Source organism: Rhinoderma darwinii, chromosome 1, assembly GCF_050947455.1.
Source record: "Rhinoderma darwinii isolate aRhiDar2 chromosome 1, aRhiDar2.hap1, whole genome shotgun sequence".
Taxonomy (NCBI): domain Eukaryota; kingdom Metazoa; phylum Chordata; class Amphibia; order Anura; family Rhinodermatidae; genus Rhinoderma; species Rhinoderma darwinii.
Window position 1 is genome coordinate 257,170,039 of NC_134687.1, and position 24,002 is coordinate 257,194,040.

The 24,002-nt window shown below is 41.4% G+C and overlaps 1 protein-coding gene across 8 annotated transcripts in view; it reads right to left on the reverse strand.

The window, feature by feature from the left end:
- Nucleotides 1–24,002, reverse strand: part of TCF3 (transcription factor 3) — a 247,019-nt gene that overhangs the window by 91,490 nt on the left and 131,527 nt on the right. For all 8 annotated transcript variants that reach the window (XM_075863682.1, XM_075863689.1, XM_075863678.1 and 5 more), the window contains exon 6: nucleotides 9,891–9,955. In XM_075863682.1, coding sequence (XP_075719797.1) covers nucleotides 9,891–9,955 — 65 coding nt within the window. The remainder of the gene's footprint in view (nucleotides 1–9,890; nucleotides 9,956–24,002) is intronic.

Sequence of the window (24,002 nt, forward strand, 5' to 3'; positions counted from 1 at the left end):
TTAGCCCTTGTGAATATGAAAAAAATCCAAGCTAAATCTACATTTTATGGGGAAAAACTTAGATTTTCATTTTTACGGCTTACTTACAATTAATTCTGCAAAAAAAAAAGTGAGGTCAAAATGCTCACTATACCCCTAAATAAATTCCATAAGGGGTGGTTTCCAAAATGGGGTCACTTTTGGTTGGTTTCCACGGTTTTTGTCCCTCAGGGGCTTTGCAAATGCAACATGGCACTGAACCATTGCAGCAAAATTTGAGCTCCAAAAGCTAAATGGCGCTCCTTCCCTTCTGAGGGCTGCCGTGTTTTCAAACATAAGTTTATGACCACATATGGGGTATTGCCGTAATCGGGATAAATAGTTTTACAAATGCTGGTGTTTTTTTATCCTTGATTCCTTGAAAAAATGAAAACATTGTATGTTTTATTTGAAAAAAAATTAGATTTTCATTTATATGGCTTAATTCAAAGAAATTTAGCAAACAAACTGTCAGATCAAAACGCTCACTATACCAATAGAATAATTCCTTAGGGGGTGTAGTTTCCTAAATGGTGTCTTTTTGAGGGTTTTTCCTATGTTTTGGCACCACAAGACCTTTTCAAACTTGACGTGGTGCCTAAAATATTTTCTAATAGAAAGGAGGCCTGAAAATCCTCTAGGTGCTCCTTTGCTTCTGAGGCCTGTGCTTCAGTCCATTAGGACACTAGGGCCACATGTGGGATATTTGTAAAAACTGCAGAATCTGGGAAATAAATATTGAGTTGCGTTTCTCTGGTAAAACCTTCTGTGTTACATAAAAAATGTATTACATTTAAAGAATTTCGGCAAAAAAATGAAATTTGTAAATTTCACCTCCACGTTGCTTTAATTCCTGTGAAGCACCTAAAGGGTTAAGACACTGAATGCGGTTTTGAATACTTTGAGGGGTGCAGTTTTTAAAATGGGGTGATTTATGTGGACTTTCTAATATATAAGGCCCTCAAAGCCACTTCAGAACTGAACTGGTTACTGAAAAAATAGCCTTTTGAAATTTTCTTGCAAATGTGAGAAATGGCTGCTAAAGTTCTAAGCTTTGTAACGTCCTAGAAAAATAAAAGGACGTTCAGAAAACACTGCAAACAAAGTAGACATATGGGAAATGTAAACTAGTAACTATTTTGTGTGGTATTACCATCTGTCTTACAAGCAGATGCATTAAAATTTAGAAAAATGTAAATTAAGAAATTCTCAATTTTGGTATTTTTCACAAAAAAAAAATTGGATTGATCAAATTTTTTCACTCACAAAGTACAATATGTCACGAGAAAATCTCAGCATCGCTTGGATAAGTAAAAGCATTCCAAAGTTATTACCACATAAAGGGACTTGTCAGATTTGAAAAAATAGGCTGTCCACTGGCTGTGTCTCCAAGGGGTTAATCTGTTTCGCAGAATGCCCAACTAAAAAGAAGGGGTTTTCTTTTTCCCATTTATTTTATTTTTTACACAGCACATAGGTCGAAAAAAAAGAACAACAAAAAACGACATGTCAAGTTTAAAAAGACAGTGTCCGGATTTATTTTTTTAAATTAATTTATGTGTTTTTATTTAATAAAATATTATTTTGACTTTTCACACACAAAGTTTTTTATTATTAACACTTTCTTAGGCTATGTTCACACGGAGTATTTTGGGGGAGGAATATCTGCCTCAAAGCTCCAAACGGAATTTTGAGGCAGATATTCCTCCCCCAAAATACTCCGTGTGAATAGCAATGATCACGCCGTTTTTCGCCCGCGGCCATTGAGCGCCGCGGGCAGAAAACACGCTTTCTCCTGCCTCCCATTGAAGTCAATGGGAGGTCGGAGGCGGAAGCGCCCGAAGATAGGGCATGTCGCTTCTTTTTCCCGCGAGGCAGTTTTACTGCTCGCGGGAAAAAGACGCCGACGCCTCCCATTGAAATCAATGGGAGGCGTTCTCGGGCCGTTTCTGCCGAGTTTTGCGACGCGGTTTCCGCGTCAAAAAACTCGGCAAAAGACCCCGTGTGAACATAGCCTTACTGTACTGGGGGCTGCCATGCTTTATTTCATCTGTGTCTTAACGACACATACACAGATAGAATACGGCAGCACAGTGCATAGGACACAATGAACGGGAGCCGTTCATTCAACGCAGGCGCAATTCAGAGCCACCCAGCAGAGAAGCTGGTTTGTAGGGAGATAGCAGGCGCCGTTATGAAGACCAGCTGCACTGCGTGTGTGTGTGCGCGTGTGCGTGTGTCTCGGACTGTCCCTCTCTTTCTCTCACATTTTCTACCCCACAAAAAATGTTTTCTCCGTTTCCGAATACATTATATGGCACAATAAATGGTGCTACGAAAAACTATCACTCGTCCTGCAAAAATCAAGCCCTCATAGGACTAAATCGACGAAAAGAAAAAAAAAAGTTATGGCTTTTGAAAGGTGGGGAGGAAAAAACGAAAATTTAAATCTGAAAATTGTTTACGAGGGGAAGGGGTTAACCTCTTAACGCCAAAGGACGGATATATCCGTCCTCTGCAGCTGCTAGTTCGTGCAGGACGGCGGATATATCCGTCCTGTGATCGCGCGGGTACTGACAGTGTACCCACGCGATCAGCGCAGGAGCATGGCTGTTATACACAGCCTGGCTCCTGCTGCAACTGCCGGAATCGAAGCGCGCTCCGATTCCGGCAGTTTAACCCATTAAATGCCACTGTCAATAGCGACATCTAATGTGTTTGACAGAGGGAAAGCTCCCTCTGTCACCCCATCGGCAACCCCGCAAAGAAATTGCGGGGCCCCGTCGGGTTTCCATGGCAGCCGGGGGCCTAACAAAGACCCCCAGTTCTGTCTTCAGCAAATGCCTGTTAGGCAAAAAATGTAAAAGCAGTTAAATAAAGTTTGTGGAAAAAATAAAAAATAATTTACAGTCAAAATCAAATAAAACTACTGTTTTTGCCCAAAAAGTGGTTTTATTTAGTAAAAGTGTCAAAACAAATAACACATACACATATATGGTATCCCCGCGATCGTAACAACTTGAACAATAAAATTAACACATTAACGGATGAACGGCGTCCAAGAAAAACGCAAAATACAAAGGCAAAATTCTCTTTTCTCCAATTCCCCCCATAATTTTTTTTATAAAAGTTAATCTATAAGTCCTATGTACCCCAAAACAGTACTAATGAAAACTACATTGGCCCGCAAAAATCAAGCATACGGCCACATTGACAGAAAAATAAAAAAGTCACGGCTCTTGGAATGCGGCAATGCAAAAGTAATTTTTTTTCTTAAAGGGTTTTCTATTGTGGAAACGTAGGAAAACATATAAAACCTTTACATATTTGATATCCCCTTAATTGTGCCGACCCATAGAATAAAGTTAACATGTTATTTACGCTGCATAGTAAACGGCGTAAATTTAGAACGTGAAAATCAATGCTGGAATAGATGCTTATTTTCAATTCTCTCATAAAATAAGGTTAAATGGAATGTGTTGCTAGAAAAAAAAAATATTTTTATTTTTTTAGTTAAACTGTTATTCAATAAATGATTACACATTGTTCTAATTTTTTAAATTTTTTCACAAGTCCGGAAATATTATAAATTAGATTCTAATTTATAACATTTCCATGTGCTGGTCACTAGAGGGAGCAATTCCCAAAATTGCAGCATTGCAATGTGGTAAAGCAACCGCATTGCTTTATGCTGCAAATTTGGTGTTGACACACACACGCTCTAGTGTCCTCACACAATCCCCCCTCCCTTATCCTGGCTAGTGCCAGGAGAAAGGAGGGGGTTGAATGTTAAAACCTCCAACACTGTGTGCCGCCATTTTTTGAGTGAATGCACAGTGTAGGAGGATTAGATACAGTGGTAATCACACAGTATAACACGAACATACACAAACATAACTTACCTGCTCCTCCTGCCGCCGCCGCTCCCAGTGATTGCTTCTGAACATATGGACGGAAGCCGCAACCGGAAGTAGTCATCTTACTCTCCGGCCGCGGCTTCCGGTCCACATGAAAATGGCGCCGGATGTCGCTCGGCCGAAAACCTTCCTTTTGGACTGTGTGGGAGCGGCACATGCGCCGTTCTCACACAGACGGCGTACGCTATAGTGAATGGAATGGCTCCCTTTCGCATTCACTATGGGGATGTATGTGCCGTATTCCATCTCTGTATGTGTCGTTAATCGACACATACAGAGACGAGAAAAAAATGGCAGCCCCATAGAGAAGTAAAAGAAAGAATAAAAAAGTAAAACACAAAAACACAAATAAATAAAATGTATTTTAATAACACACTAAAAGCGAATTCATATAAAAAAATAAATTTCCGCGACACCGGTCCTTTAATAAAAGTTAATCGATATATTATAAGAATCTAAAAATGATGCAAATACAAAATACAAGTCATCCCGCAAAAAACAAGCCCTTATATGGCTATGTCCACGGAATAAAAAAAAAAGTTACGACTCATGGAATGCGACTGTGAAAAAACAAAAAATAATCCTTGGTCATTAACGAACAAAATGGCCTGGTCATTAAGGGGTTAAAGTCATTGGAAAGAACAAATTATGTACTATTTCTTTGTTTTGACCACACATATGCTTAACCCCTTAGTGACCAGCCTATTTTAGACCTTAATGACTAAGCCATTTTTTATTTTTATTTTTTTATTGTAAGAAAACAGAATTACAATTTAAACATAAAAGGTCCAAAATGAACAAATAGTGAACAGTAAACCATAAACAATAGTACATGTGTATACAAGCATTGTAGTATTATTTGTAAAAAGAACAAGTATCCATGTAGGCGGATAATCAAGTAAAGACATCTTAGCAATAATCAGGTAGATGAGACAGGTCATTTCAGAAGAGCTTCCGAATAAGGAATAATCCAGAGGAGATAGGGAGATAAGAGCAGACAGGAACATCAACATTAGTTATGGAAATTTTCTGTATTGTTCCCAAGGTCTCCATATTTTTAAAAAGGCATCTCTAGTGTAGCTTTCCCAGTGAGAAATTTCTTCAAACCTATAAATTTGGTCAACTTTCGGTACCCAATGTGCTATAGCCGGAGTTTCAGTAGACAGACCAAGCCATTTTTTAAAGAGGCTCTGTCACCAGATTTTGCAGCCCCTATCTGCTATTGCAGCAGATCGGCGCTGCAATGTAGATTACAGTAACGTTTTTATTTTTAAAAAACGAGCATTTTTGGCCAAGTTATGACCATTTTTGTAGTTATGCAAATGAGGCTTGCAAAAGTCCAAGTGGGTGTGTTTAAAAGTAAAAGTCCAAGTGGGCGTGTTTTTAATACTTTTACTAGCTGGGCGCTCTGACGAGAAGTATCATCCACTTCTCTTCAGAACGCCCAGCTTCTGGCAGTGGAGACAGCGTATTCTCGAGAGATCACGCTGTGACGTCACTCACAGGTCCTGCATCGTGTCGGACACATCGGCACCAGAGGCTTCAGTTGATTCTGCAGCAGCATCGGCGTTAGCAGGTAAGTCGATGTAGCTACTTACCTGCAAACGCTGATGCTGCTGCAGAATCAACTGTAGCCTCTGGTGCCGATGTGTCCTCGCTCGTCTGACACGATGCAGGACCTGTGAGTGACGTCACAGCGTGATCTGGCAGAAGCTGGGCGTTCTGAAGAGAAGTGGATGATACTTCTCATCAGAACGCCCAGCTAGTAAAAGTAGTAAAAACGCCCCGATGTACGCACATAATACACGCCCAGTTGGACTTTTGCAAGCCTCATTTGCATAAATACAAAAATGGTCATAACTTGGCCAAAAATGCTCGTTTTTTAAAAAATAAAAACGTTACTGTAATCTACATTGCAGCGCCTATCTGCTGCAATAGCAGATAGGGGTTGCAAAATCTGGTGACAGAGCCTCTAAGTTTTTCCATCGTTTCATTCAAAGAGCTATAACTTTTTTATTTTTGCGGGACAAGTTGTAATTTTTAATAGCACCATGTTGGGGTACATAGAATTTATTGATTAACTTTTATTAACTTTTTTGGGGGGGAGGGGGAATAGAAAAAAATAATAATTTTGCCACACTTTTTTGCGTCCTAAATTTACGCCGTTTACCGTGTGGTATAAATAACACAATAACTTTATTCAGTGATTTGTTGCGATTGCAACAATACTAAATTGATAAAGTTTTTGTATGTTTTACTACTTTTACACAGTAAAAACACTTTTTTCCCCAAAATGTTTTGTTTTTGTGTCTCCATATTTGAAGAGCCATAACTTTTTTATTTTTTCGTCGATGCAATTTTATGAGGGCTTTTTTTTGAGGGAACGACTTGTCGTTTTTAATAGGTACCATTTTGGAGTAGATGCAACTTTTTGATCACTTTTTATCACATATTTTTTTTTTTTTTTTTAAGACTGGTTTTAAAGAAAACAGCAGTGCCAGGAGAAACAGCAGTGCCAGGAGAAAGGAGGGGGTTCAATGTTCAAACCTCCTACACTGTGTGCCGCCATTAGGAGGATTAGATACAGTGTAATCACCGACGTTCACTGTGCGGGGTAAATTATGTAGTAAGTTTATAGTCGGGGTCGTTACGGACGCGGCGATACCAAATATGTGTAACTTTTTTTTTTCTTTAGTGGGGTTTTCATTTTTTATTAAACTTTTTTACTAGTCCCACTAGGGGACTTCACTATGCGATTATACGATCAGATTTATAATACACGTGCAGTACTTTTGTATTGCAGTGTATTATATCGGAGCCCGTACTCCGATATATCGGCTATCCGGAAAAAGCCGAATAGACACGAAGTGGCTGAGCGCTCACACGATCACTTCAGCTGCTTCATTCTAGAGAATGGTGGGGGTCTCCGTGCTCGGACCCCCACCAATACAAACTTCTGACATGTCACTAAGACATGTCAGAAGTTTGTCAAATGTTTAGCTACACCCATGCTTTTGCCCATGCTGCCAGCTTAACTAGGGGTTTCTGTAATATTTTACAATGAAGCTGAGTTTAAAGTATCCTACAAAGTTTTGTATAGTCAGCAAAAACGGACACCTTGCTATCCAGTCCATCCACAAGGTCATTAATAAAGAGATTTAAAAGAAATAAGTCTAACACTGGTCCTCGTGGTACTCCACTGCTGAATTCAGCCCATTTGGACTAAGTGCCATTTATAACAACTTTGTTTTCTGTCCTTTAACAAATTCTTTACCCACTTGCATAAATGGTCCCCCAGTCCCTACCTCTGTAGCTTCAGAACAAGACGGTTGTGTGGAACAGTATAAAATGCTTTTGCAAAATCCAAAATATATCATAAGCCGCATGACCAACATCCAGATTTGAACAAACCTTTTCATAGCAACCAAGCATGTTGGTTGGTTAGGCACGACCTGTTTTTCATGAATTAATGCTGGTTATCAGTTAGGCCTCATGCACACGACCGTATTTTTGTCCACCCATAAATACTGGCGTAAATACGGGTCCTTGGTCACACGTATTCGACCCATATTGCACCAGTATTTACGGACCCGTGCCCGTAAATACGGGTCCGGTGTCACCCTTATTCCACCAGTATTTACGGGCACGTTTTCTCTGCAAAATTACACTGCAGTAATCGGCAGCCCTTCTCTCTATCAGTGCAGGATAGAGAGAACGGACAGCCCTTTCCGTAATAAAAGTAAAAGAAATTCATACTTAGGCCCCATGCACACGACCGTAAAAAACCTCAGTTTTTGCGGACCGCAATTGCGGTCCGCAAAAACTGAGCCATTCGCTTTCATTGAACACTGACACCTTTCCGTAGCACTACGGAAGGGTGTCCGTGCCATGGAAATGTTCCGGGAATTATGGAACATGTCCGTTCTTTTGCGGGCCGTGCTCCCATACTTTGTATGGGAGCACGGCCTGAAAATGCATCTGTCAGTCGGCGGCCGGCCGTGCCCGCAATCGCGGGCCGTGATTGCGGGCACAGTCGTGTGCATGGGGCCTTATCCGGCCGTTGTGTTGGTGACACGTCCCTCTCTTGACATCCAGTCCGACCTCCCTGGATGACGCGGCAGTCCATGAGACCGCTGCAGCCTGTGATTGGCCTGTGAGTTGCTGCAGCGGTCACATGGGCTGTAACGTCATCCCAGGAGGACGGACTGGAGAAAGAAGCAGGGAGTTCTGGGTAAGTATGAACGTTTTTGTTTTTTTTACAGCTTTATCTATATTGTGATCGGCAGTCACCTCCCTGGTGCTGAAAGAGTTACTGCCGATCGTTTAACTCTTTCAGCACCCTGGACAGTGACTATACACCGACGTCGCCTAGCAACGCTCCAGTAATTACGGCCTGAAATAGGACATGTTCTATATTTTTCAACGGCACGGGCACCTTCCCGTAGGCATACGGTGAGGTACCCGTGGCCAATAGAAGTCTATGGGCCCGTAATTATGCGTTTTTACGGTCGTGTGCATGGGGCCTTAGTAGATTATTCTCCACTATGTGTTTGTAGTATGCTTTTATTAAAGCAACATTTTGTAAATCCAAAATACTTGTAAATTGAATGTCCATCTTTGAACACCATTTTGTTTCTAGATCCAAAACTCAGAGCTTATTATATATTACTCATATTATATCTTTAAATGGGTCAGAGCTAAATGATTCTATTACAAAGCTCAAAATCCTCTCCCCCCATTCCTTTTCAATTGCTAGCTGGAAGCTTTAGAAATCTGTATACGGTAAGCTTCAGACAGATGGAATTTTATCATTTAACTCAATGACTGTGTGAAGAAAAGCAAAGTGTTGGATATTTTAGGGAGGTTTAACAGTTTCAGCCAGACGTAAAACTGTAGTGAAAGATATCTTATGAAATCCCATTCACACAGTGCAGTTCAAAACAGTCTTGTTTTCAAGGCATTTAAAACCTGCAACATGCCCTATAGGTTGCGGTTATGCATAGTTTTGTAACAGGTTTCTACATTGACTTCAATGTGGTCAACTGCGGCATTACAGTCCCATATAAAAAAATAAACTTGACCTCAGGGTTTTTTGGTGCAGTATTGCGCAGCAGTTTTCCATAGACCCTTCTAGTAACCTTTTTCTTGAACCCTTTTACAAAGAAAACCCCCCCAAAAATACTACCATAATCAAACTGCAAGTACAGCTTTGCTGTGGTTCTTGCTCTGTGGATATGGTGGCCTCCCATTGATTTTTCGGGGAAAAAAAAAAAAGAGACATGCTCTCTTTCTTCCCACGTTTCCCTCTCTGACATCAGTGAAAGGCAGAGAAAGCGACTTTCGCTGCATTTTTTTTTTATCCGCGGCGTTCAACTGTCATGTCTGTAAAAAACACGGTCAAGAAATTGCAGGCAGATCAAAATCTGCCTCAAAACTCCTGAAGGAATTTTGAGGCAGATTTTTCTGCCTGAAAAAAAACTGTGTGAAATAAACCTAAGGCTATGTTCACACGTAGTTTTTTGCAGGCAGAAAATTCAGTCTGGAATTTTGAGGCAGATTTTGATCTGCATGCACGCTGTTTGCCACGTTTTTCGCCCATGGCCAAAAAAAGCCCCGAAATACGCTCTCTCATCCTCCCATTGTCAATTGGAAGTCAAAGACATAAACGCCCGTAGATGGGGCATGTCGCTTTCTTCCCGCGAGGCGTTTTTTCCGCTCGCGGAAAAAAACGCCTCCACCTCCCATTGAAATCAGTGGGAGGCATTATTGGCCGTTCTTTGACGCGGTTTCCGACGCGGCTGCCGCGTCAAAGAACGTGTCGAATAAACGCAGTGTGAACTGGCACTAAATTTGAAAACTTACTGTCTATTTTGTCGTTTATGGCTTGCTGTATTTTTTTTCTACACACACACACACACACACATACAAAAACACAAGATTTTACATAATCAATACCTGGTTCAATCCAGGTATTCCGGGCTCTCTGCCAAATGTAGAGTACGATGGTCGTTCATTTTTCCCTGAAATACATAAACCAATGTATAGTAAATTACTTATTCTCAAAGTATGGTCATCTTACAATAACTAGAATTTTTTTAATTGGATGAGAATAATGGCAAAAATGTATGTTTTGAACTTGTGAGGTTTTTTTCCCTTACGATGTGCAGAGAGCACATAAGTTGAACTTGCTCTGAAATAAAGCAAGTGTAGGTCAACGAGTAAGCCAGTTGTTCACAATGCAATCTGAACTCTGGTTTCAGGCTAGAGCTGAAAAACAGTTCCCAATCATGTAAGTTCAGTGGACTGCTGTCAAAATTGTCCCTTAGGTTACATGCAAACGACCTTTGTTTTAGACACTACCCTAAATTTCACGGATCAGTGCGGGGGCCGTGGGACCGAGCTACAAAACTGCGAGCAGGTCCTATTCCTGTCCACGTTTGCGGCTCGGTCTCGCTCATTCAAGTCTATGGCAACGTGAAACCACAGGCGGATGCCATCCACATGCTGTCCGTATGCTGTCTGTTCATTGCGGAATAGTGGCTAGGCGATCATGATCATGTGACCTTCCCAGGGAGTTGGGACAAGCTATTGACATTTCCTGCCTTCCATTTTTTTTTTTTGCGGATCTGTGAATACGGATGACATACGTATGCAATACGGATCGTGTTTGCGGACATACGGAACGGATGCGGGGGCACACAGCCCGCAAAATACAAACAGCCATGTGCATGTAGACTAATATCCATTGGTCACAGACAGAATTTCCCAAAAACGCTATCAAGATCCCACAACAGCCAGATGTTTAGCGGCACCCTGGTGAAGTCTGCACTAAAAACCGGCTGTAGGTAACAGGTCCGGTTCTTAGTGCAGCCATCAGGACCACAAATGTATGTACCTATTGGGGGCTTAGACAACCATGTTGAATGAGTAACTGTTTTTATATGGCTCTGGACTAGTCTGTCCTTTAAAGGGAGGGTGTCACGAAAAAAAAAATGTTATGTTTTTGCTTTTAGTATGTTATTAAAATAAATTTAATTTACTTGTGTTTTTGTGTTTTACTTTTTTCTGTCTTTTACTTCTCTATGGGGGCTGCCATTTTTTTTTTCATCTCTGTATGTGTCGATTAACGACACATACAGAGATGGAATACGGCACATACAGCCCCATAGAGAATGCGAACGGGAGCCGTTCCATTCACTACAGCGTGCGCCGCTCCCACAAAGTCAAAAAGGAAGGTCGTCGGCCGAGCGACATCCGGCGCCATTTTCATGTGGACCGGAAGCCACGGCCGGAGAGTAAGATGACTAATTCCGGTCGCAGCTTCCGTCCATGTGTTCAGAAGAAAGGACTAGGAGCGGAGGGAGCGGCGGCAGCAGGTAAGTTATGTTTGTGTATGTTCGTGTTATACTCTGTGATTACCACTGTATCTAAGCCTACTACACTGTGCATTCGCTCAAAAAATGGCGGCACACAGTGTAGGAGATTTGAACATTCAACCCCCTCCTTTCCCCTGGCACTAGCCAGGATAAAGGAGGGGGATTGTTTGAGCACACTAGATCGAGTGTGTCTTCTCCAATTTTGCAGCATAAAGCAATGAGGTTGATTTACCACATGCCAATGCTGCAATTTTGGGAATTGCTCCCTCTAGTCCTGTAATCTATAGACCGCCCAATATAACTGAGGAGATGGAAGGTCAGCTATATAAACAGATGGAGCGGGCTGCACAGGCTGGTACAGTAGTAATAATGAGAGATTTTAACTTCCGGGAAATTAATTGGTGTCATGGTTCGGCTTCAACTGCAAAGGGGAGACATTTCCTCAACCTGTTGCAGGAAAATTTTATGGGCCAGTTTGTGGAAGACCCGACTAGAGGTGAAGCTCTGTTGGATATGGTCATTTCTAATAATGCAGATCTTGTTGGGAATGTCAATGTTCGTGAAAACCTCGGTAACAGTGATCACAATATAGTTACATTTTACCTATACTGTAAAAAACAAATGCAGGCTGGGAGGGCAAAAACATTAAATTTTAAGAAAGCCAATTTCCCCAGGATGAGGGCTGCAATTCAGGATATAGACTGGAAAGAACTACTGTTAAATAATGGGACAAATGATAAATGAGAGATATTCAAATCTACTTTGGGTAATTATAGTGCAAAATTTATTCCTATAGGTAACAAGTATAAACGACTCAAATTAAATCCCACATGGCTTACACCTTCTGTGAAAGGGGCAATACATGACAAAAAAAGGGCATTTAAAAAATACAAATCTGAGGGTACATCTGTAGCCTTTGTAAAATATAAAGAGCTTAATAAAATCTGTAAAAATTTAATAAAATTAGCAAAAATACAGAATGAAAGGCAGGTGGCCAAGGATAGTAAAACAAATCCCCAAAAAATTCTTCAAGTATATAAATGCAAAAAAGCCAAGGTCTGAACATGTAGGACCCCTTGATAGTGGTAATGGGGAGTTGGTCACAGGGGATCAAGAGACGGCAGGGTTACTAAATGGGTTCTTTAGCTCTGTATATACAACAGAAGAAAGAGCAGCTGATGTAGCCCGTGCCAGTGCTGTTAATATATCAGTTGATATACTGAATTGGATGAATGTAGATATGGTCCAAGCTAAATTAAATAAAATAAATGTGCACCAGATGGGATACACCCTAGAATTCTTAACCCCTTAAGGACACAGCCTGTTTTGGCCTTCAGGACACAGCCATTTATTTCAAATCTGACATGTTTCACTTTATGTGGTAATAACTTCGGAATGCTTTTACCTATCCAAGCGATTCTGAGATTGTTTTCTCGTGACACATTGGACTTTATGTTACTGGCAAAATTTGCTTGATACATTAAGTACTTAATTGTGAAAAACACCAAAATTTAGCGAAAAATTGCAAAAATTAGCATTTTTCTAAATTTATATGTATCTGCTTGTAAGACAGATAGTAATACCACACAAAATTGTTGCTAATTAACATCACCCATATGTCTACTTTAGATTGGCATTGTTTTTTGAACATCCTTTTAGTTTTCTATGACATCACAAGGCTTAGAACTTTAGCAGCAATTTCTCACATTTTCAAGAAAATTTCAAAAGGCTATTTTTACAGGGACCAGTTCAGTTGTGAAGTGGATTTTAGGGCCTTATATATTAGAAACCCTCGATAAGTCACCACATTTTAAAAACTTCACTCCTCAAAAGTATTCAAAACAGCATTTAGAAAGTTTCTTAACCCTTTAGATGTTTCACAGGAATTAAGGCAACGTAGATGTGAAGTTTTCATATTTCTTTTTTTTTTTTTTGGCAGAAATTAATTTTTTATCTATATTTTTTGTAACACAGAAAGTTACCAGAGAAACGCAACTCCATATCTATTGCCCAGATTCTGCAGTTTTTAGAAATACCCCACATGTGGCCCTAGTGCACTTATTGACTGAAGCACCGGCCTCCGAAACAAAAGGAGAACCTAGAGGATTTTGGGGCCTCCTTTTTATTAGAAAATATTTTAGGCACCATTTCAGGTCTGAAAGGCTCTTGCGGCGCCAAAACAGTGGAAATCCCCTAAAAGTGACCCCATTTTGGAAACTATACCCCGTGAGGAAATTATCTAGGGGTATAGTGAGCATTTTGACCGCGCAGGTTGTTTGCAGATATTATTGGAAGTAGGCCGTGAAAATGAAATCTACATTCTTTCAAAGAAAATGTAGGTTTAGCTAATTTTTTCTAATTTCCACAAGGACTAAAAAGAGAAAATGCACCACTACTTTTGTAAAGCAATTTCTCCCGAGTAAAACAATACCCCACATGTGGTCATAAAAGGCTTTTTGGACACACGGCAGGGCTTAGAAGGGAAAAAGTGCCATTTGGCTTTTGGAGCTCAAATTTAGCAGGAATGGTTTGCGGAGACCACGTCGCATTTGCAAAGCCCCTAAGGGACCAAAACAGTGAAAACACCAAAAAAGTGACTCCATTTCGGAAACTACACCCCTTGAAGAATCCATCTAGGGGTCTAGTGAGCATTTTTAACCCACAGGGGTTTCATAGATTTTATTAGACTTGGGCAGTGAAGATAAAAAAAATCCTTTTTTTCCAATAAGACGTAGCTTTAGCTCAAGATTTTTCATTTTCTCAACAAATAAAGGAATGAAAGAACCCCAACATTTGTAAAGCAACTTCTCTGGAGTACGGCAATACCCCATTTGTCGTCATAAACTGCTGTTTGGGCACACGGCAAGGATCAGAACAGAAGGAGCGCCATTTGGCTTTTGGAGCACAGATTTTGCTATATTGGTTTCTTACCATGTCACTTTTGCAAAGCTCCTAAGGTACCAGTGCAGTGGAAACTCCCCAAAAGTGACTCGATTCACGAAACTACACCCCTTGAAGAATTCATCTAGGGGTGTAGTGAGCATTTTGACCCCACAGGTGTTTCATAGATTTTATTAGAATTGGGCAGTGAAAATAAAAAAAATCCTTTTTCTTCAATAAGACGTAGTTTTAGTTGAAAATGTTTAATTTTCTCAACAAATAAATGAAAAAAAGCACCCCAATACTTGTAAAGCAACTTCTCCTGTGTACGGCAATACCAGGTATGTGGTCATAAACTGCTGTTTGGGCACAGAGTAGGGCTCAGAAGGGAAGGAGCGCCATTTGGCTTTTGGAGTACAGATTTTGCTGGATTGGTTTCTGGGCGCTATGTCGCATTTGCAAAGTCCCTGTGGGACCAAAACAGTGGATCCCCCCCAGAAGTGACCCCATTTTGGAAACCACACCCCTCATGGTATTGACCTAGGGTTGTATGAGCATATGAACCCCACAGGTGATTGGCAGAAATTGGTGTGCACTCGATGTTGCAGAGTGAAAATGGGATTTTTTCCATAGATATGCCAATATGCGGCGCCCAGCTTGTGCCACTGGAGACACACACCCCAAAAATTGTTAAAAGGGTTCTCCCGAGTATGGTGATAACATATATGTGGAAGTAAACTTCTGTTTGGGCACACTATAGGGTTCAGAAGGGAGGTAGCGCCATTGGAGCGTGGATTTTGCTTGTAGTAGTTTTGTTTGGAGTCTTACTGGTGTTTCCGTTTATAATGTGGGGGGTACATGTAAGCCGGGCGGAGTATATAAGGGGCATAGTCAGGTGGTATAATAATGGGGTAAAAAAAACAATAAAATAATCCATAGATATTTGTTACGCTGTGACACAATTCTTTCTGCACAGGCCGGTGTCGCACTAATACATGGTCTTTACTTATTCCCCTTTTGGACCACACTCAGGATCTTTGCAGTTTGAGGAATTTTGCTGGGAAGTGTTGTCCTGGTATAATACGGGCACCGTCGCTTCCAGCAGATATGTTTGGGCCCTCCCCTTCCGGGTTCCCTAATTTTAGGGGCCTTGATAATTCGCCACTTGAAACAGAAGAAACGTTCCCCTCGGGCCGGCACAACTGCATATTTTTATTTCCTGGCTTATTGGAGCCTTAAAGGGAATGTGTTGCCAGAAAAACATGTTTTTTTAAAAAAAATTAAACATTTAGTGTGTGGGTGATTAAACATTGTTCAAATTTTTATTTTATTTTTCACGAGTCAGGAAATAGTCAGGAAATATTATAAATTCTAATTTATAATACTACCCATTTTTGGTCACTAGATGGAGCTATTCCCAAAATTGCAGCATTGCAACAATGGGTTAAAAGCCCTCGCTCTAGTGAGCTCTCAGCATCCCCCCCTCCTTTATCCTGGCTAGTGCCGGGATAAACGAGGGGTTTGAACGGTGTAACCTCCTACGCTGTGTGTCGCCATTTTTTGAGCTAACACACAGTGTAGTAGGTTTACATACAGTAGTAAACACACACAAACACGAACATACATTGAAATCTCTTACCTGCTCCTGCCGCCGCGGCTCCCTCCGGCCCGTCCGCTCCGTTTGCTGCCGCTGGTCCAAGTGCACAAATCCGGAAGCCGCGACCGGAAGTGGTAATATTACTGTCCGGCCGCGACTTCCGGTCCACAGGAAAATGGCGCCGGACGGCGCCAATTTCGAATTGGACTGTGTGGGAGCGGCGCATGCGCAGATCCCACACAGACGCCGTACACTGAAGTCAATGGGACGGGAGCCGTTCGCAGTCCCTATGGGACTGTGGCTGCCGTATTCCATGTCTGTATGTGTCGTTAATCGACACAGACAGAAATGGAACAAAAAATGGCAGCCCCCATAGGGAAGAAAAAGTGTAAAAATAAGAAAAAGTAAAACACAAACACACAAATGAATATAAACGTTTTTAATAAAGCACTAACATCTTTAACATATAAAAAAATAATTTGTGATGACACTGTTCCTTTAACTAATTTTATTTTTTCATAGACGTAATGGTATGACGGCTGTTTTTTTTTGCGGGACGAGCTGTAGTTTTTATTGGTACCATTTTGAGGTACATGCGACTTTTTGATCACTTGTTATCCTTTTTTTTTTTGGAAGGCAAGGGGACTAAAAAAATATGGCAGAATTGCTGTTTTTTGATTATTTTTATACAGCGTTCACCATGCATTATAAATTACATGTTACCTTTATTCTGCAGGTCAGTCCGATTCCGGTAATACCTAATTTATAGCACTTTTTATGTTTTACAACTTTTTGCACAATAAAATAACTTTTGTAAATAGAATCGATTTTTTCTGTCGCCAAGTTGTGAGAGCCATAACGGTTTTAAAGAGGCTCTGTCACCAGATTTTGCAACCCCTATCTGCTATTGCAGCAGATAGGCGCTGCAATGTAGATTACAGTAACGTTTTTATTTTTTAAAAACGAGCATTTTTGGCCAAGTTATGACCATTTTTGTAGTTATGCAAATGAGGCTTGCAAAAGTCCAAGTGGGTGTGTTTAAAAGTAAAAGTCCAAGTGGGCGTGTATTATGTGCGTACATCGGGGCGTTTTTAATACTTTTACTAGCTGGGTGCTCTGACGAGAAGTATCATCCACTTCTCTTCAGAACGCCCAGCTTCTGCCAGATCACACTGTGACGTCACTCACAGGTCCTGCATCGTGTCAGACGAGCGAGGACACATCGGCACCAGAGGCTTCAGTTGATTCTGCGGCAGCATCGGCGTTAGCAGGTAAGTCGATGTAGCTACTTACCTGCAAACGCTGATGCTGCTGCAGAATCAACTGTAGCCTCTGGTGCCGATGTGTCCTCGCTCGTCTGACACGATGCAGGACCTGTGAGTGACGTCACAGCGTGATCTGGCAGAAGCTGGGCGTTCTGAAGAGAAGTGGATGATACTTCTCGTCAGAGCGCCCAGCTAGTAAAAGTATTAAAAACGCCCCGATGTACGCACATAATACACGCCCACTTGGACTTTTACTTTTAAACACACCCACTTGGATTTTTGCAAGCCTCATTTGCATAACTACAAAAATGGTCATAACTTGGCCAAAAATGCTCGTTTTTTTAAAAATAAAAACGTTACTGTAATCTACATTGCAGCGCCTATCTGCTGCAATAGCAGATAGGGGTTGCAAAATCTGGTGACAGAGCCTCTTTAATTTTTTCGTCGATGGAGCTGTGTGAGGGCTTGTTTTTAGCGAGACGAGTTAGTTTTTATAGGTACCATTTTTGGGTACATGCGACTTTTTGATCACTTTTTATATCAATTTTTGGAAGACAAAGTGACCAAAAAATAGCAACTATGTCAGTATTTTTTATTTTATTTTTTACGGCGTTCACTGTGCGGAATAAATAACATAATATTTTTATAGTTAAGGTCGTTACGGTCGCAGCGAAACCAAATTTGTATGGCTTTATTCTTTTTTTCAATAATAAATTACTTGATAAGGGAAAAAGAGCGATTGTGTTTTATTTTATTACTTGAAGCTTTTATTGTATGTTTTACAACTTTTATTTTTACTTTTTTTACACTTTTTTTTTTTTTACACACTTATTTAGTCCCACTAGGGGACTTGAATGTCCAACTGTTTGTTTGATGTTCTAATACATTGCACTACCTATGTAGTGCAATGTATTGGAACGGTCAGTTGTTCACTGACAGCAAGCCGATCAGGCTCCGCCTCTGGGCGGGGCCTAATCAGCTTACGTAATGGCAGACAGGAGTCCATTGTTAGGGCTCCTGAAGCCATAGTAACAGTCGCCAGCCTTGCTATCGCATGGCAAGGCTGCCGATTTGCTACGAACCTCTAGGATGCAGCGATCACAGTGGATTGCTGCATCGAAGGGGTTAATGCCAGGAATCGGAGCTAGCTCCGGTTCCTGGCGCTAGATCGGGGTGTCCGCTGTAACATACAGCGGACACCCACTGCTGATGACGCCGGCTCAACTTCTGAGCCGGAAGCTGAGCCGGCGCCATCTTGCCGATGGTACCGGAAGCCTCCTGGGCCCCGCTGACGACGGGACATAGGAGGATTCCGATACAGGCTGACCGGGAGGTAAGTATTAGCCCTCCGATCGCCTCTGCAGCCACCGGCAACCCAGCGATCACGTTGCTGGGGTGCCGGTGGCTATAAACTCCTCACATGCCGCGATCTCTATTGAACGCAGCATGTGAGGGGTTAATCGGTCGGATCAGAGGCTAGCTCCGGTCCTGGACGATACCTCAGGGTGCCAGCTGTAACATACAGCTGTCACACGGCGGGGATGTCGCTGGCTCAGCTCCTGAGCCAGCTCCATCTGTTTCACGTACAGTTACGTGGAATTGCGGGAAAACATCAGCTCCCATGACGTAACTGTACGTGAAATTGCGGGAAGGGGTTAAAGAGCTTAGTTCAGTTATTTCTGTCCCTTTTCATAATATTCAGAGATTCTCTAGTGACTGGTATAGTGGCAAGGGACTGGCGCAGGGCAAATGTGGTGCCTATTTTCAAAAAGGGCTCTAGGTCATCCCCGGGTAATTATAGACCAGTAAGCTTAACATCCATCGTGGGGAAAATGTTTGAGGGGCTATTGGGGGACTATATACAGGATTATGTGACAAAAAATTGTATTATAAGTAACAGCCAGCACGGTTTTACTAAGGACAGAAGTTGTCAAACTAACCTGATTTGTTTTTATGAAGAGGTGAGCAGAAGCCTAGACAGGGGGGCCGCTGTGGATATAGTGTATTTGGACTTTGCAAAGGCATTTGACACTGTCCCTCAAAGACGTCTAATGGGTAAATTTAGGACTATAGGTTTAGAAAATATAGTTTGTAATTGGATTGAGAATTGGCTCAAGGACCGTATCCAGAGAGTTGTGGTTAATGATTCCTACTCTGAATGGACCCCGGTTATAAGTGGTGTACCAAAGGGTTCAGTGCTGGGACCACTATTATTCAACTTATTTATTAATGATATAGAGGATGGGATTAATAGCACTATTTCTATTTTTGCAGATGACACCAAGCTATGTAATATAGTTCAGTCTATGGAAGATGTTGGTGAATTGCAAGCGGATTTAAACAAACTGAGTGTTGGGCATCCAGTTGGCAAATTAAGTTTAATGTAGATAAATGTAAAGTTATGCATCTGGGGACCAACAACCTGCATGCATCATATGTCCTAGGAAGAGCTACACTGGGAGAGTCACTTGTTGAGGAGGATCTGGGTGTACTTGTAGATCATAAACTAACTAACAGCATGCAATGTCAATCAGCTGCTTCAAAGGCCAGCAACATATTGTCGTGTATTAAAAGAGGCATGAACTCGCGGGACAGGAATGTAATATTACCACTTTACAGTTTGCCATATGTATGCACGACTGGAGCCGGAGTTCCAGGGTGAATATCTCTGTGGCAGATGTGAGCATGTTGGTCACCTGGAAGCTCGTATTAGAGATCTGGAGGAGCAGAATGCAACACTGAGGAGGATAGACAATCTTGAGCTGAGCTTGCTGCTCACGGAGCATGCAGTTAGTGGGTTAGAACTGGAGGGTGAAGACATAGTGAGCAGGATCAGGTAAGTAGCTGGGTTAATGTAGTTAGGGGCAGTAGAAAGGGGTCAAAGAAAAGGAAGGCCGATCCGGTTTCTGACATTCCAGGCAAAATTGCCAAGTTGGGTGATGATGCGAGGGTGTCAGTCTCAGAAATGGCAGCCCTAGTGGATACTGATCTCCCTAACAGCCGGGAGAACAGCCCAGCTAGTAGTCGGCGGGATGGTAATGCAGGTAAGCCAAGACAATTGATAGTCGTAGGGGATTCTATAATCAGGAAGACGGATAGAATAATTTGTCGCCAAGACCACCTCAACCGAATTCTTTGCTGTCTCCCTGGTGCCAGGGGTCGGCATGTGGTGGAACGGGTGGACAAATTGCTGGGAGGGGCTGGTGATGATCCAGCTGTCGTGGTCCATGTCGGTACCAACGACAGAATAAATGGTAGGTGGAGGAGCCTTAAGAATAATTTTAAAGAAATAGGCTACAAGCTGAAGGGAAGGACCTCCAAAGTAGTATTCTCAGGAATACTGCCTGTGCCATGCGCATCACAGGAAAGACAGCGGGAGCTCAGGGAGTTAAATGCATGGCTGAAGTCTTGGTGTAGAGGAGAAGGATTTGGGTTCCTAGAGCATTGGGCTGACTTTTAATTGGGGTACAAACTGTATTCTGCAGATGATTTGCACCTAAATGGAAGGGGGTCCGCTGTGCTGGGGGAGAGAATTCTAGCTGGGGTGGCGGAGTATTTAAACTAGGGCTGAGGAGGGAGGTCAATGTAGAAAAAAAAGGGGTAGCCAGGTTAGAGAGGGGTCAGACTATATTGGTGGGGGGAGAAACAGAATGTGGGGAGAGGACTAGATAACAAGATAAGGAGATCCTTTCGTTACAAAACATCAGTGTAAATAAAAAGGCCCAATTAATGTCAAATCACATTTCTGATAATAAAAGTGAAAAACTGACAGGCAAGTTAAAGTGTATGTTCATAAATGCCAGAAGTCTAGCAAGCAAAATGGGGGAGCTGGAGGCCTTGATACTGGAAGAAAATATAGATATAGTTGGTGTTGCTGAAACATGGCTGGACTCTTCACATGACTGGGCTGTAAATCTACAGGGTTTTACACTTTTTCGGAAAGACAGGACAAATAGGAAAGGTGGTGGTGTATGTCTGTATGTGAGAAATGATATGAAGGCGAGTCTGAAAGAGACAATAGTGGGTGAATACTGTGAGGAGGTTGAAACCTTTTGGGTGGAACTAGAAAGGGAGGTAAACACTGAAAAAATTACTTTTGGTGTAATCTATAGACCCCCCAATATAACGGAGGAGATGGAAGTTCAGCTATATAAACAGATGGAGCGGGCTGCACAGGCGGGTACTGTAGTGATAATGGGAGATTTTAATTTCCGGGATATTAATTGGTGTCATGGTTCAGCTTCAACTGCAAAGGGGAGACATTTCCTCAACCTGTTGCAGGAAAATTTTATGGGCCAGTTTGTGGAAGACCCGACTAGAGGTGAAGCTCTGTTGGATCTGGTCATTTCTAATAATGCAGATCTTGTTGGGAATGTCAATGTTCGTGAAAACCTCGGTAACAGTGATCATAATATAGTTACATTTTACCTATACTGTAAAAAACAAACGCAGGCTGGGAGGGCAAAAACATTTAATTTTAAGAAAGCCAATTTCCCCAGGATGAGGGCTGCAATTCAGGATATGGACTGGGAAGAACTAATGTCAAATAATCGAACAAATGATAAATTGGAGATTTTCAAATCTACTTTGAGTTATTATAGTGCAAAATTTATTCCTATAGGTAACAAGTATAAACGACTCAAATTAAACCCCACATGGCTTACACCTTCTGTGAAAGGGGCAATACACGACAAAAAAAGGGCATTTAAAAAATACAAATCTGAGGGTACAGCTGTAGCTTTTGTAAAATATAAAGAGCTTAATAAAATCTGTAAAAATGTAATAAAATTAGCAAAAATACAAAATGAAAGGCAGGTGGCCAAGGATAGTAAAACAAATCCCAAAAAATTCTTCAAGTATATAAATGCTAAAAAGCCAAGGTCTGAACATGTAGGACCCCTAGATAATGGTAATGGGGAGTTGATCACAGGGGATCAAGAGAAGGCAGAGTTACTAAATGGGTTCTTTAGCTCTGTATATACAACAGAAGAAAGAGCAGCTGATGTAGCCGGTGCCAGTGCTGTTAATATATCAGTTGATATACTGAATTGGATGAATGTAGATATGGTCCAAGCTAAATTAAATAAAATAAATGTGCACAAGGCCCCGGGACCAGATGGGTTACACCCTAGAATTCCTAAAGAGCTTAGTTCAGTTATTTCTGTCCCCCTTTTCATAATATTCAGAGAATCTCTAGTGACTGGTATAGTGCCAAGGGAGTGGCGCAACGCAAATGTGGTGCCTATTTTCAAAAAGGGCTCTAGGTCTTCCCCGGGTAATTATAGACCAGTAAGCTTAACATCCATCGTGGGGAAAATGTTTGAGGGGTTATTGAGGGACTATATACAGGATTATGTGACAATAAATAGCATTATAAGTGACAGCCAGCACGGTTTTACTAAGGACAGAAGCTGTCAAACTAACCTAATCTGTTTTTATGAAGAGGTGAGCAGAAGTCTAGACAGAGGGGCCGCTGTGGATTTAGTGTTTTTGGACTTTGCAAAGGCATTTGACACTGTCCCCCATAGACGCCTAATGGGTAAATTAAGGACTATAGGTTTAGAAAATATAGTTTGTAATTGGATTGAGAATTGGCTCAAGGACCGTATCCAGAGAGTTGTGGTCAATGATTCCTACTCTGAATGGTCCCCGGTAATAAGTGGTGTACCCCAGGGTTCAGTGCTGGGACCACTATTATTCAACTTATTTATTAATGATATAGAAGATGGGATTAATAGCACTATTTCTATTTTTGCAGATGACACCAAGCTATGTAATATAGTTCAGTCTATGGAAGATGTTCATGAATTGCAGGCAGATTTAAACAAACTAAGTGTATGGGCGTCCACTTGGCAGATGAAGTTTAATGTAGATAAATGTAAAGTTATGCATCTGGGTAACAACAACCTGCATGCATCATATGTCCTAGGGGGAGCTACACTGGCGGATTCACTTGTTGAGCAGGATCTGGGTGTTCTTGTAAATCATAAACTCAATAACAGCATGCAGTGTCAATCAGCTGCTTCAAAGGCCAGCAGGATATTGTCGTGTATTAAAAGAGGCATGGACTCACGGGACAGGGATGTAATATTGCCACTTTACAAAGCATTAGTGAGGCCTCATCTAGAATATGCAGTTCAGTTCTGGGCTCCAGTTCATAGAAAGGATGCCCTGGAGTTGGAAAAAATACAAAGAAGAGCAACGAAGCTAATTAGGGGCATGGAGAATTTAAGTTATGAGTAAAGAATGAAAGAATTAAACCTATTTAGCCTTGAAAAAAGACAACTAAGGGGGGACATGATTAACTTATATAAATATATTAATGGCACATACAAAAAATATGGTGAAATCCTGTTCCTTGTAAAACCCCCTCAAAAAACAAGGGGGCACTCCCTCCGTCTGGAGAAAAAAAGGTTCAATCTCCAGAGGTGACAAGCCTTCTTTACTGTAAGAACTGTGAATCTATGGAATAGCCTACCGCAGGAGCTGATCACAGCAGGGGCAGTAGATTGCTTTAAGAAAGGGTTAGATAATTTCCTAGAGAAAAAAAAAGTATTAGCTCCTGTGTGTAGAAATGTTTCCCTTTTTCCGTCCCTTGGTTGAACTTGATGGACATGTGTCTTTTTTCAGCCATACTAACTATGTAACTAAGTAACTATGTAGTGACCAGCACATGGAAATGTTATAAATTAGAATCTAATTTATAATATTTCCTGACTTGTGAAAAACGTAAAAAAATTAGAACAATGTGTACTCATGTATATACTAACTGTTTAACGAAGAAAAAAAAAAAATGTCTAGCGACACATTCCCTTTAAGTTGCATGCTCTACAGTAGGTTATTGCTCGCCTATTACTCAAAAGTCTCCCTATATCAGGGTCGGCTTTTAAAATACCCCAAAATGTCTGAATGACCTCTTTCACTTGTGTGTGTTGTGAATCATAGGTCC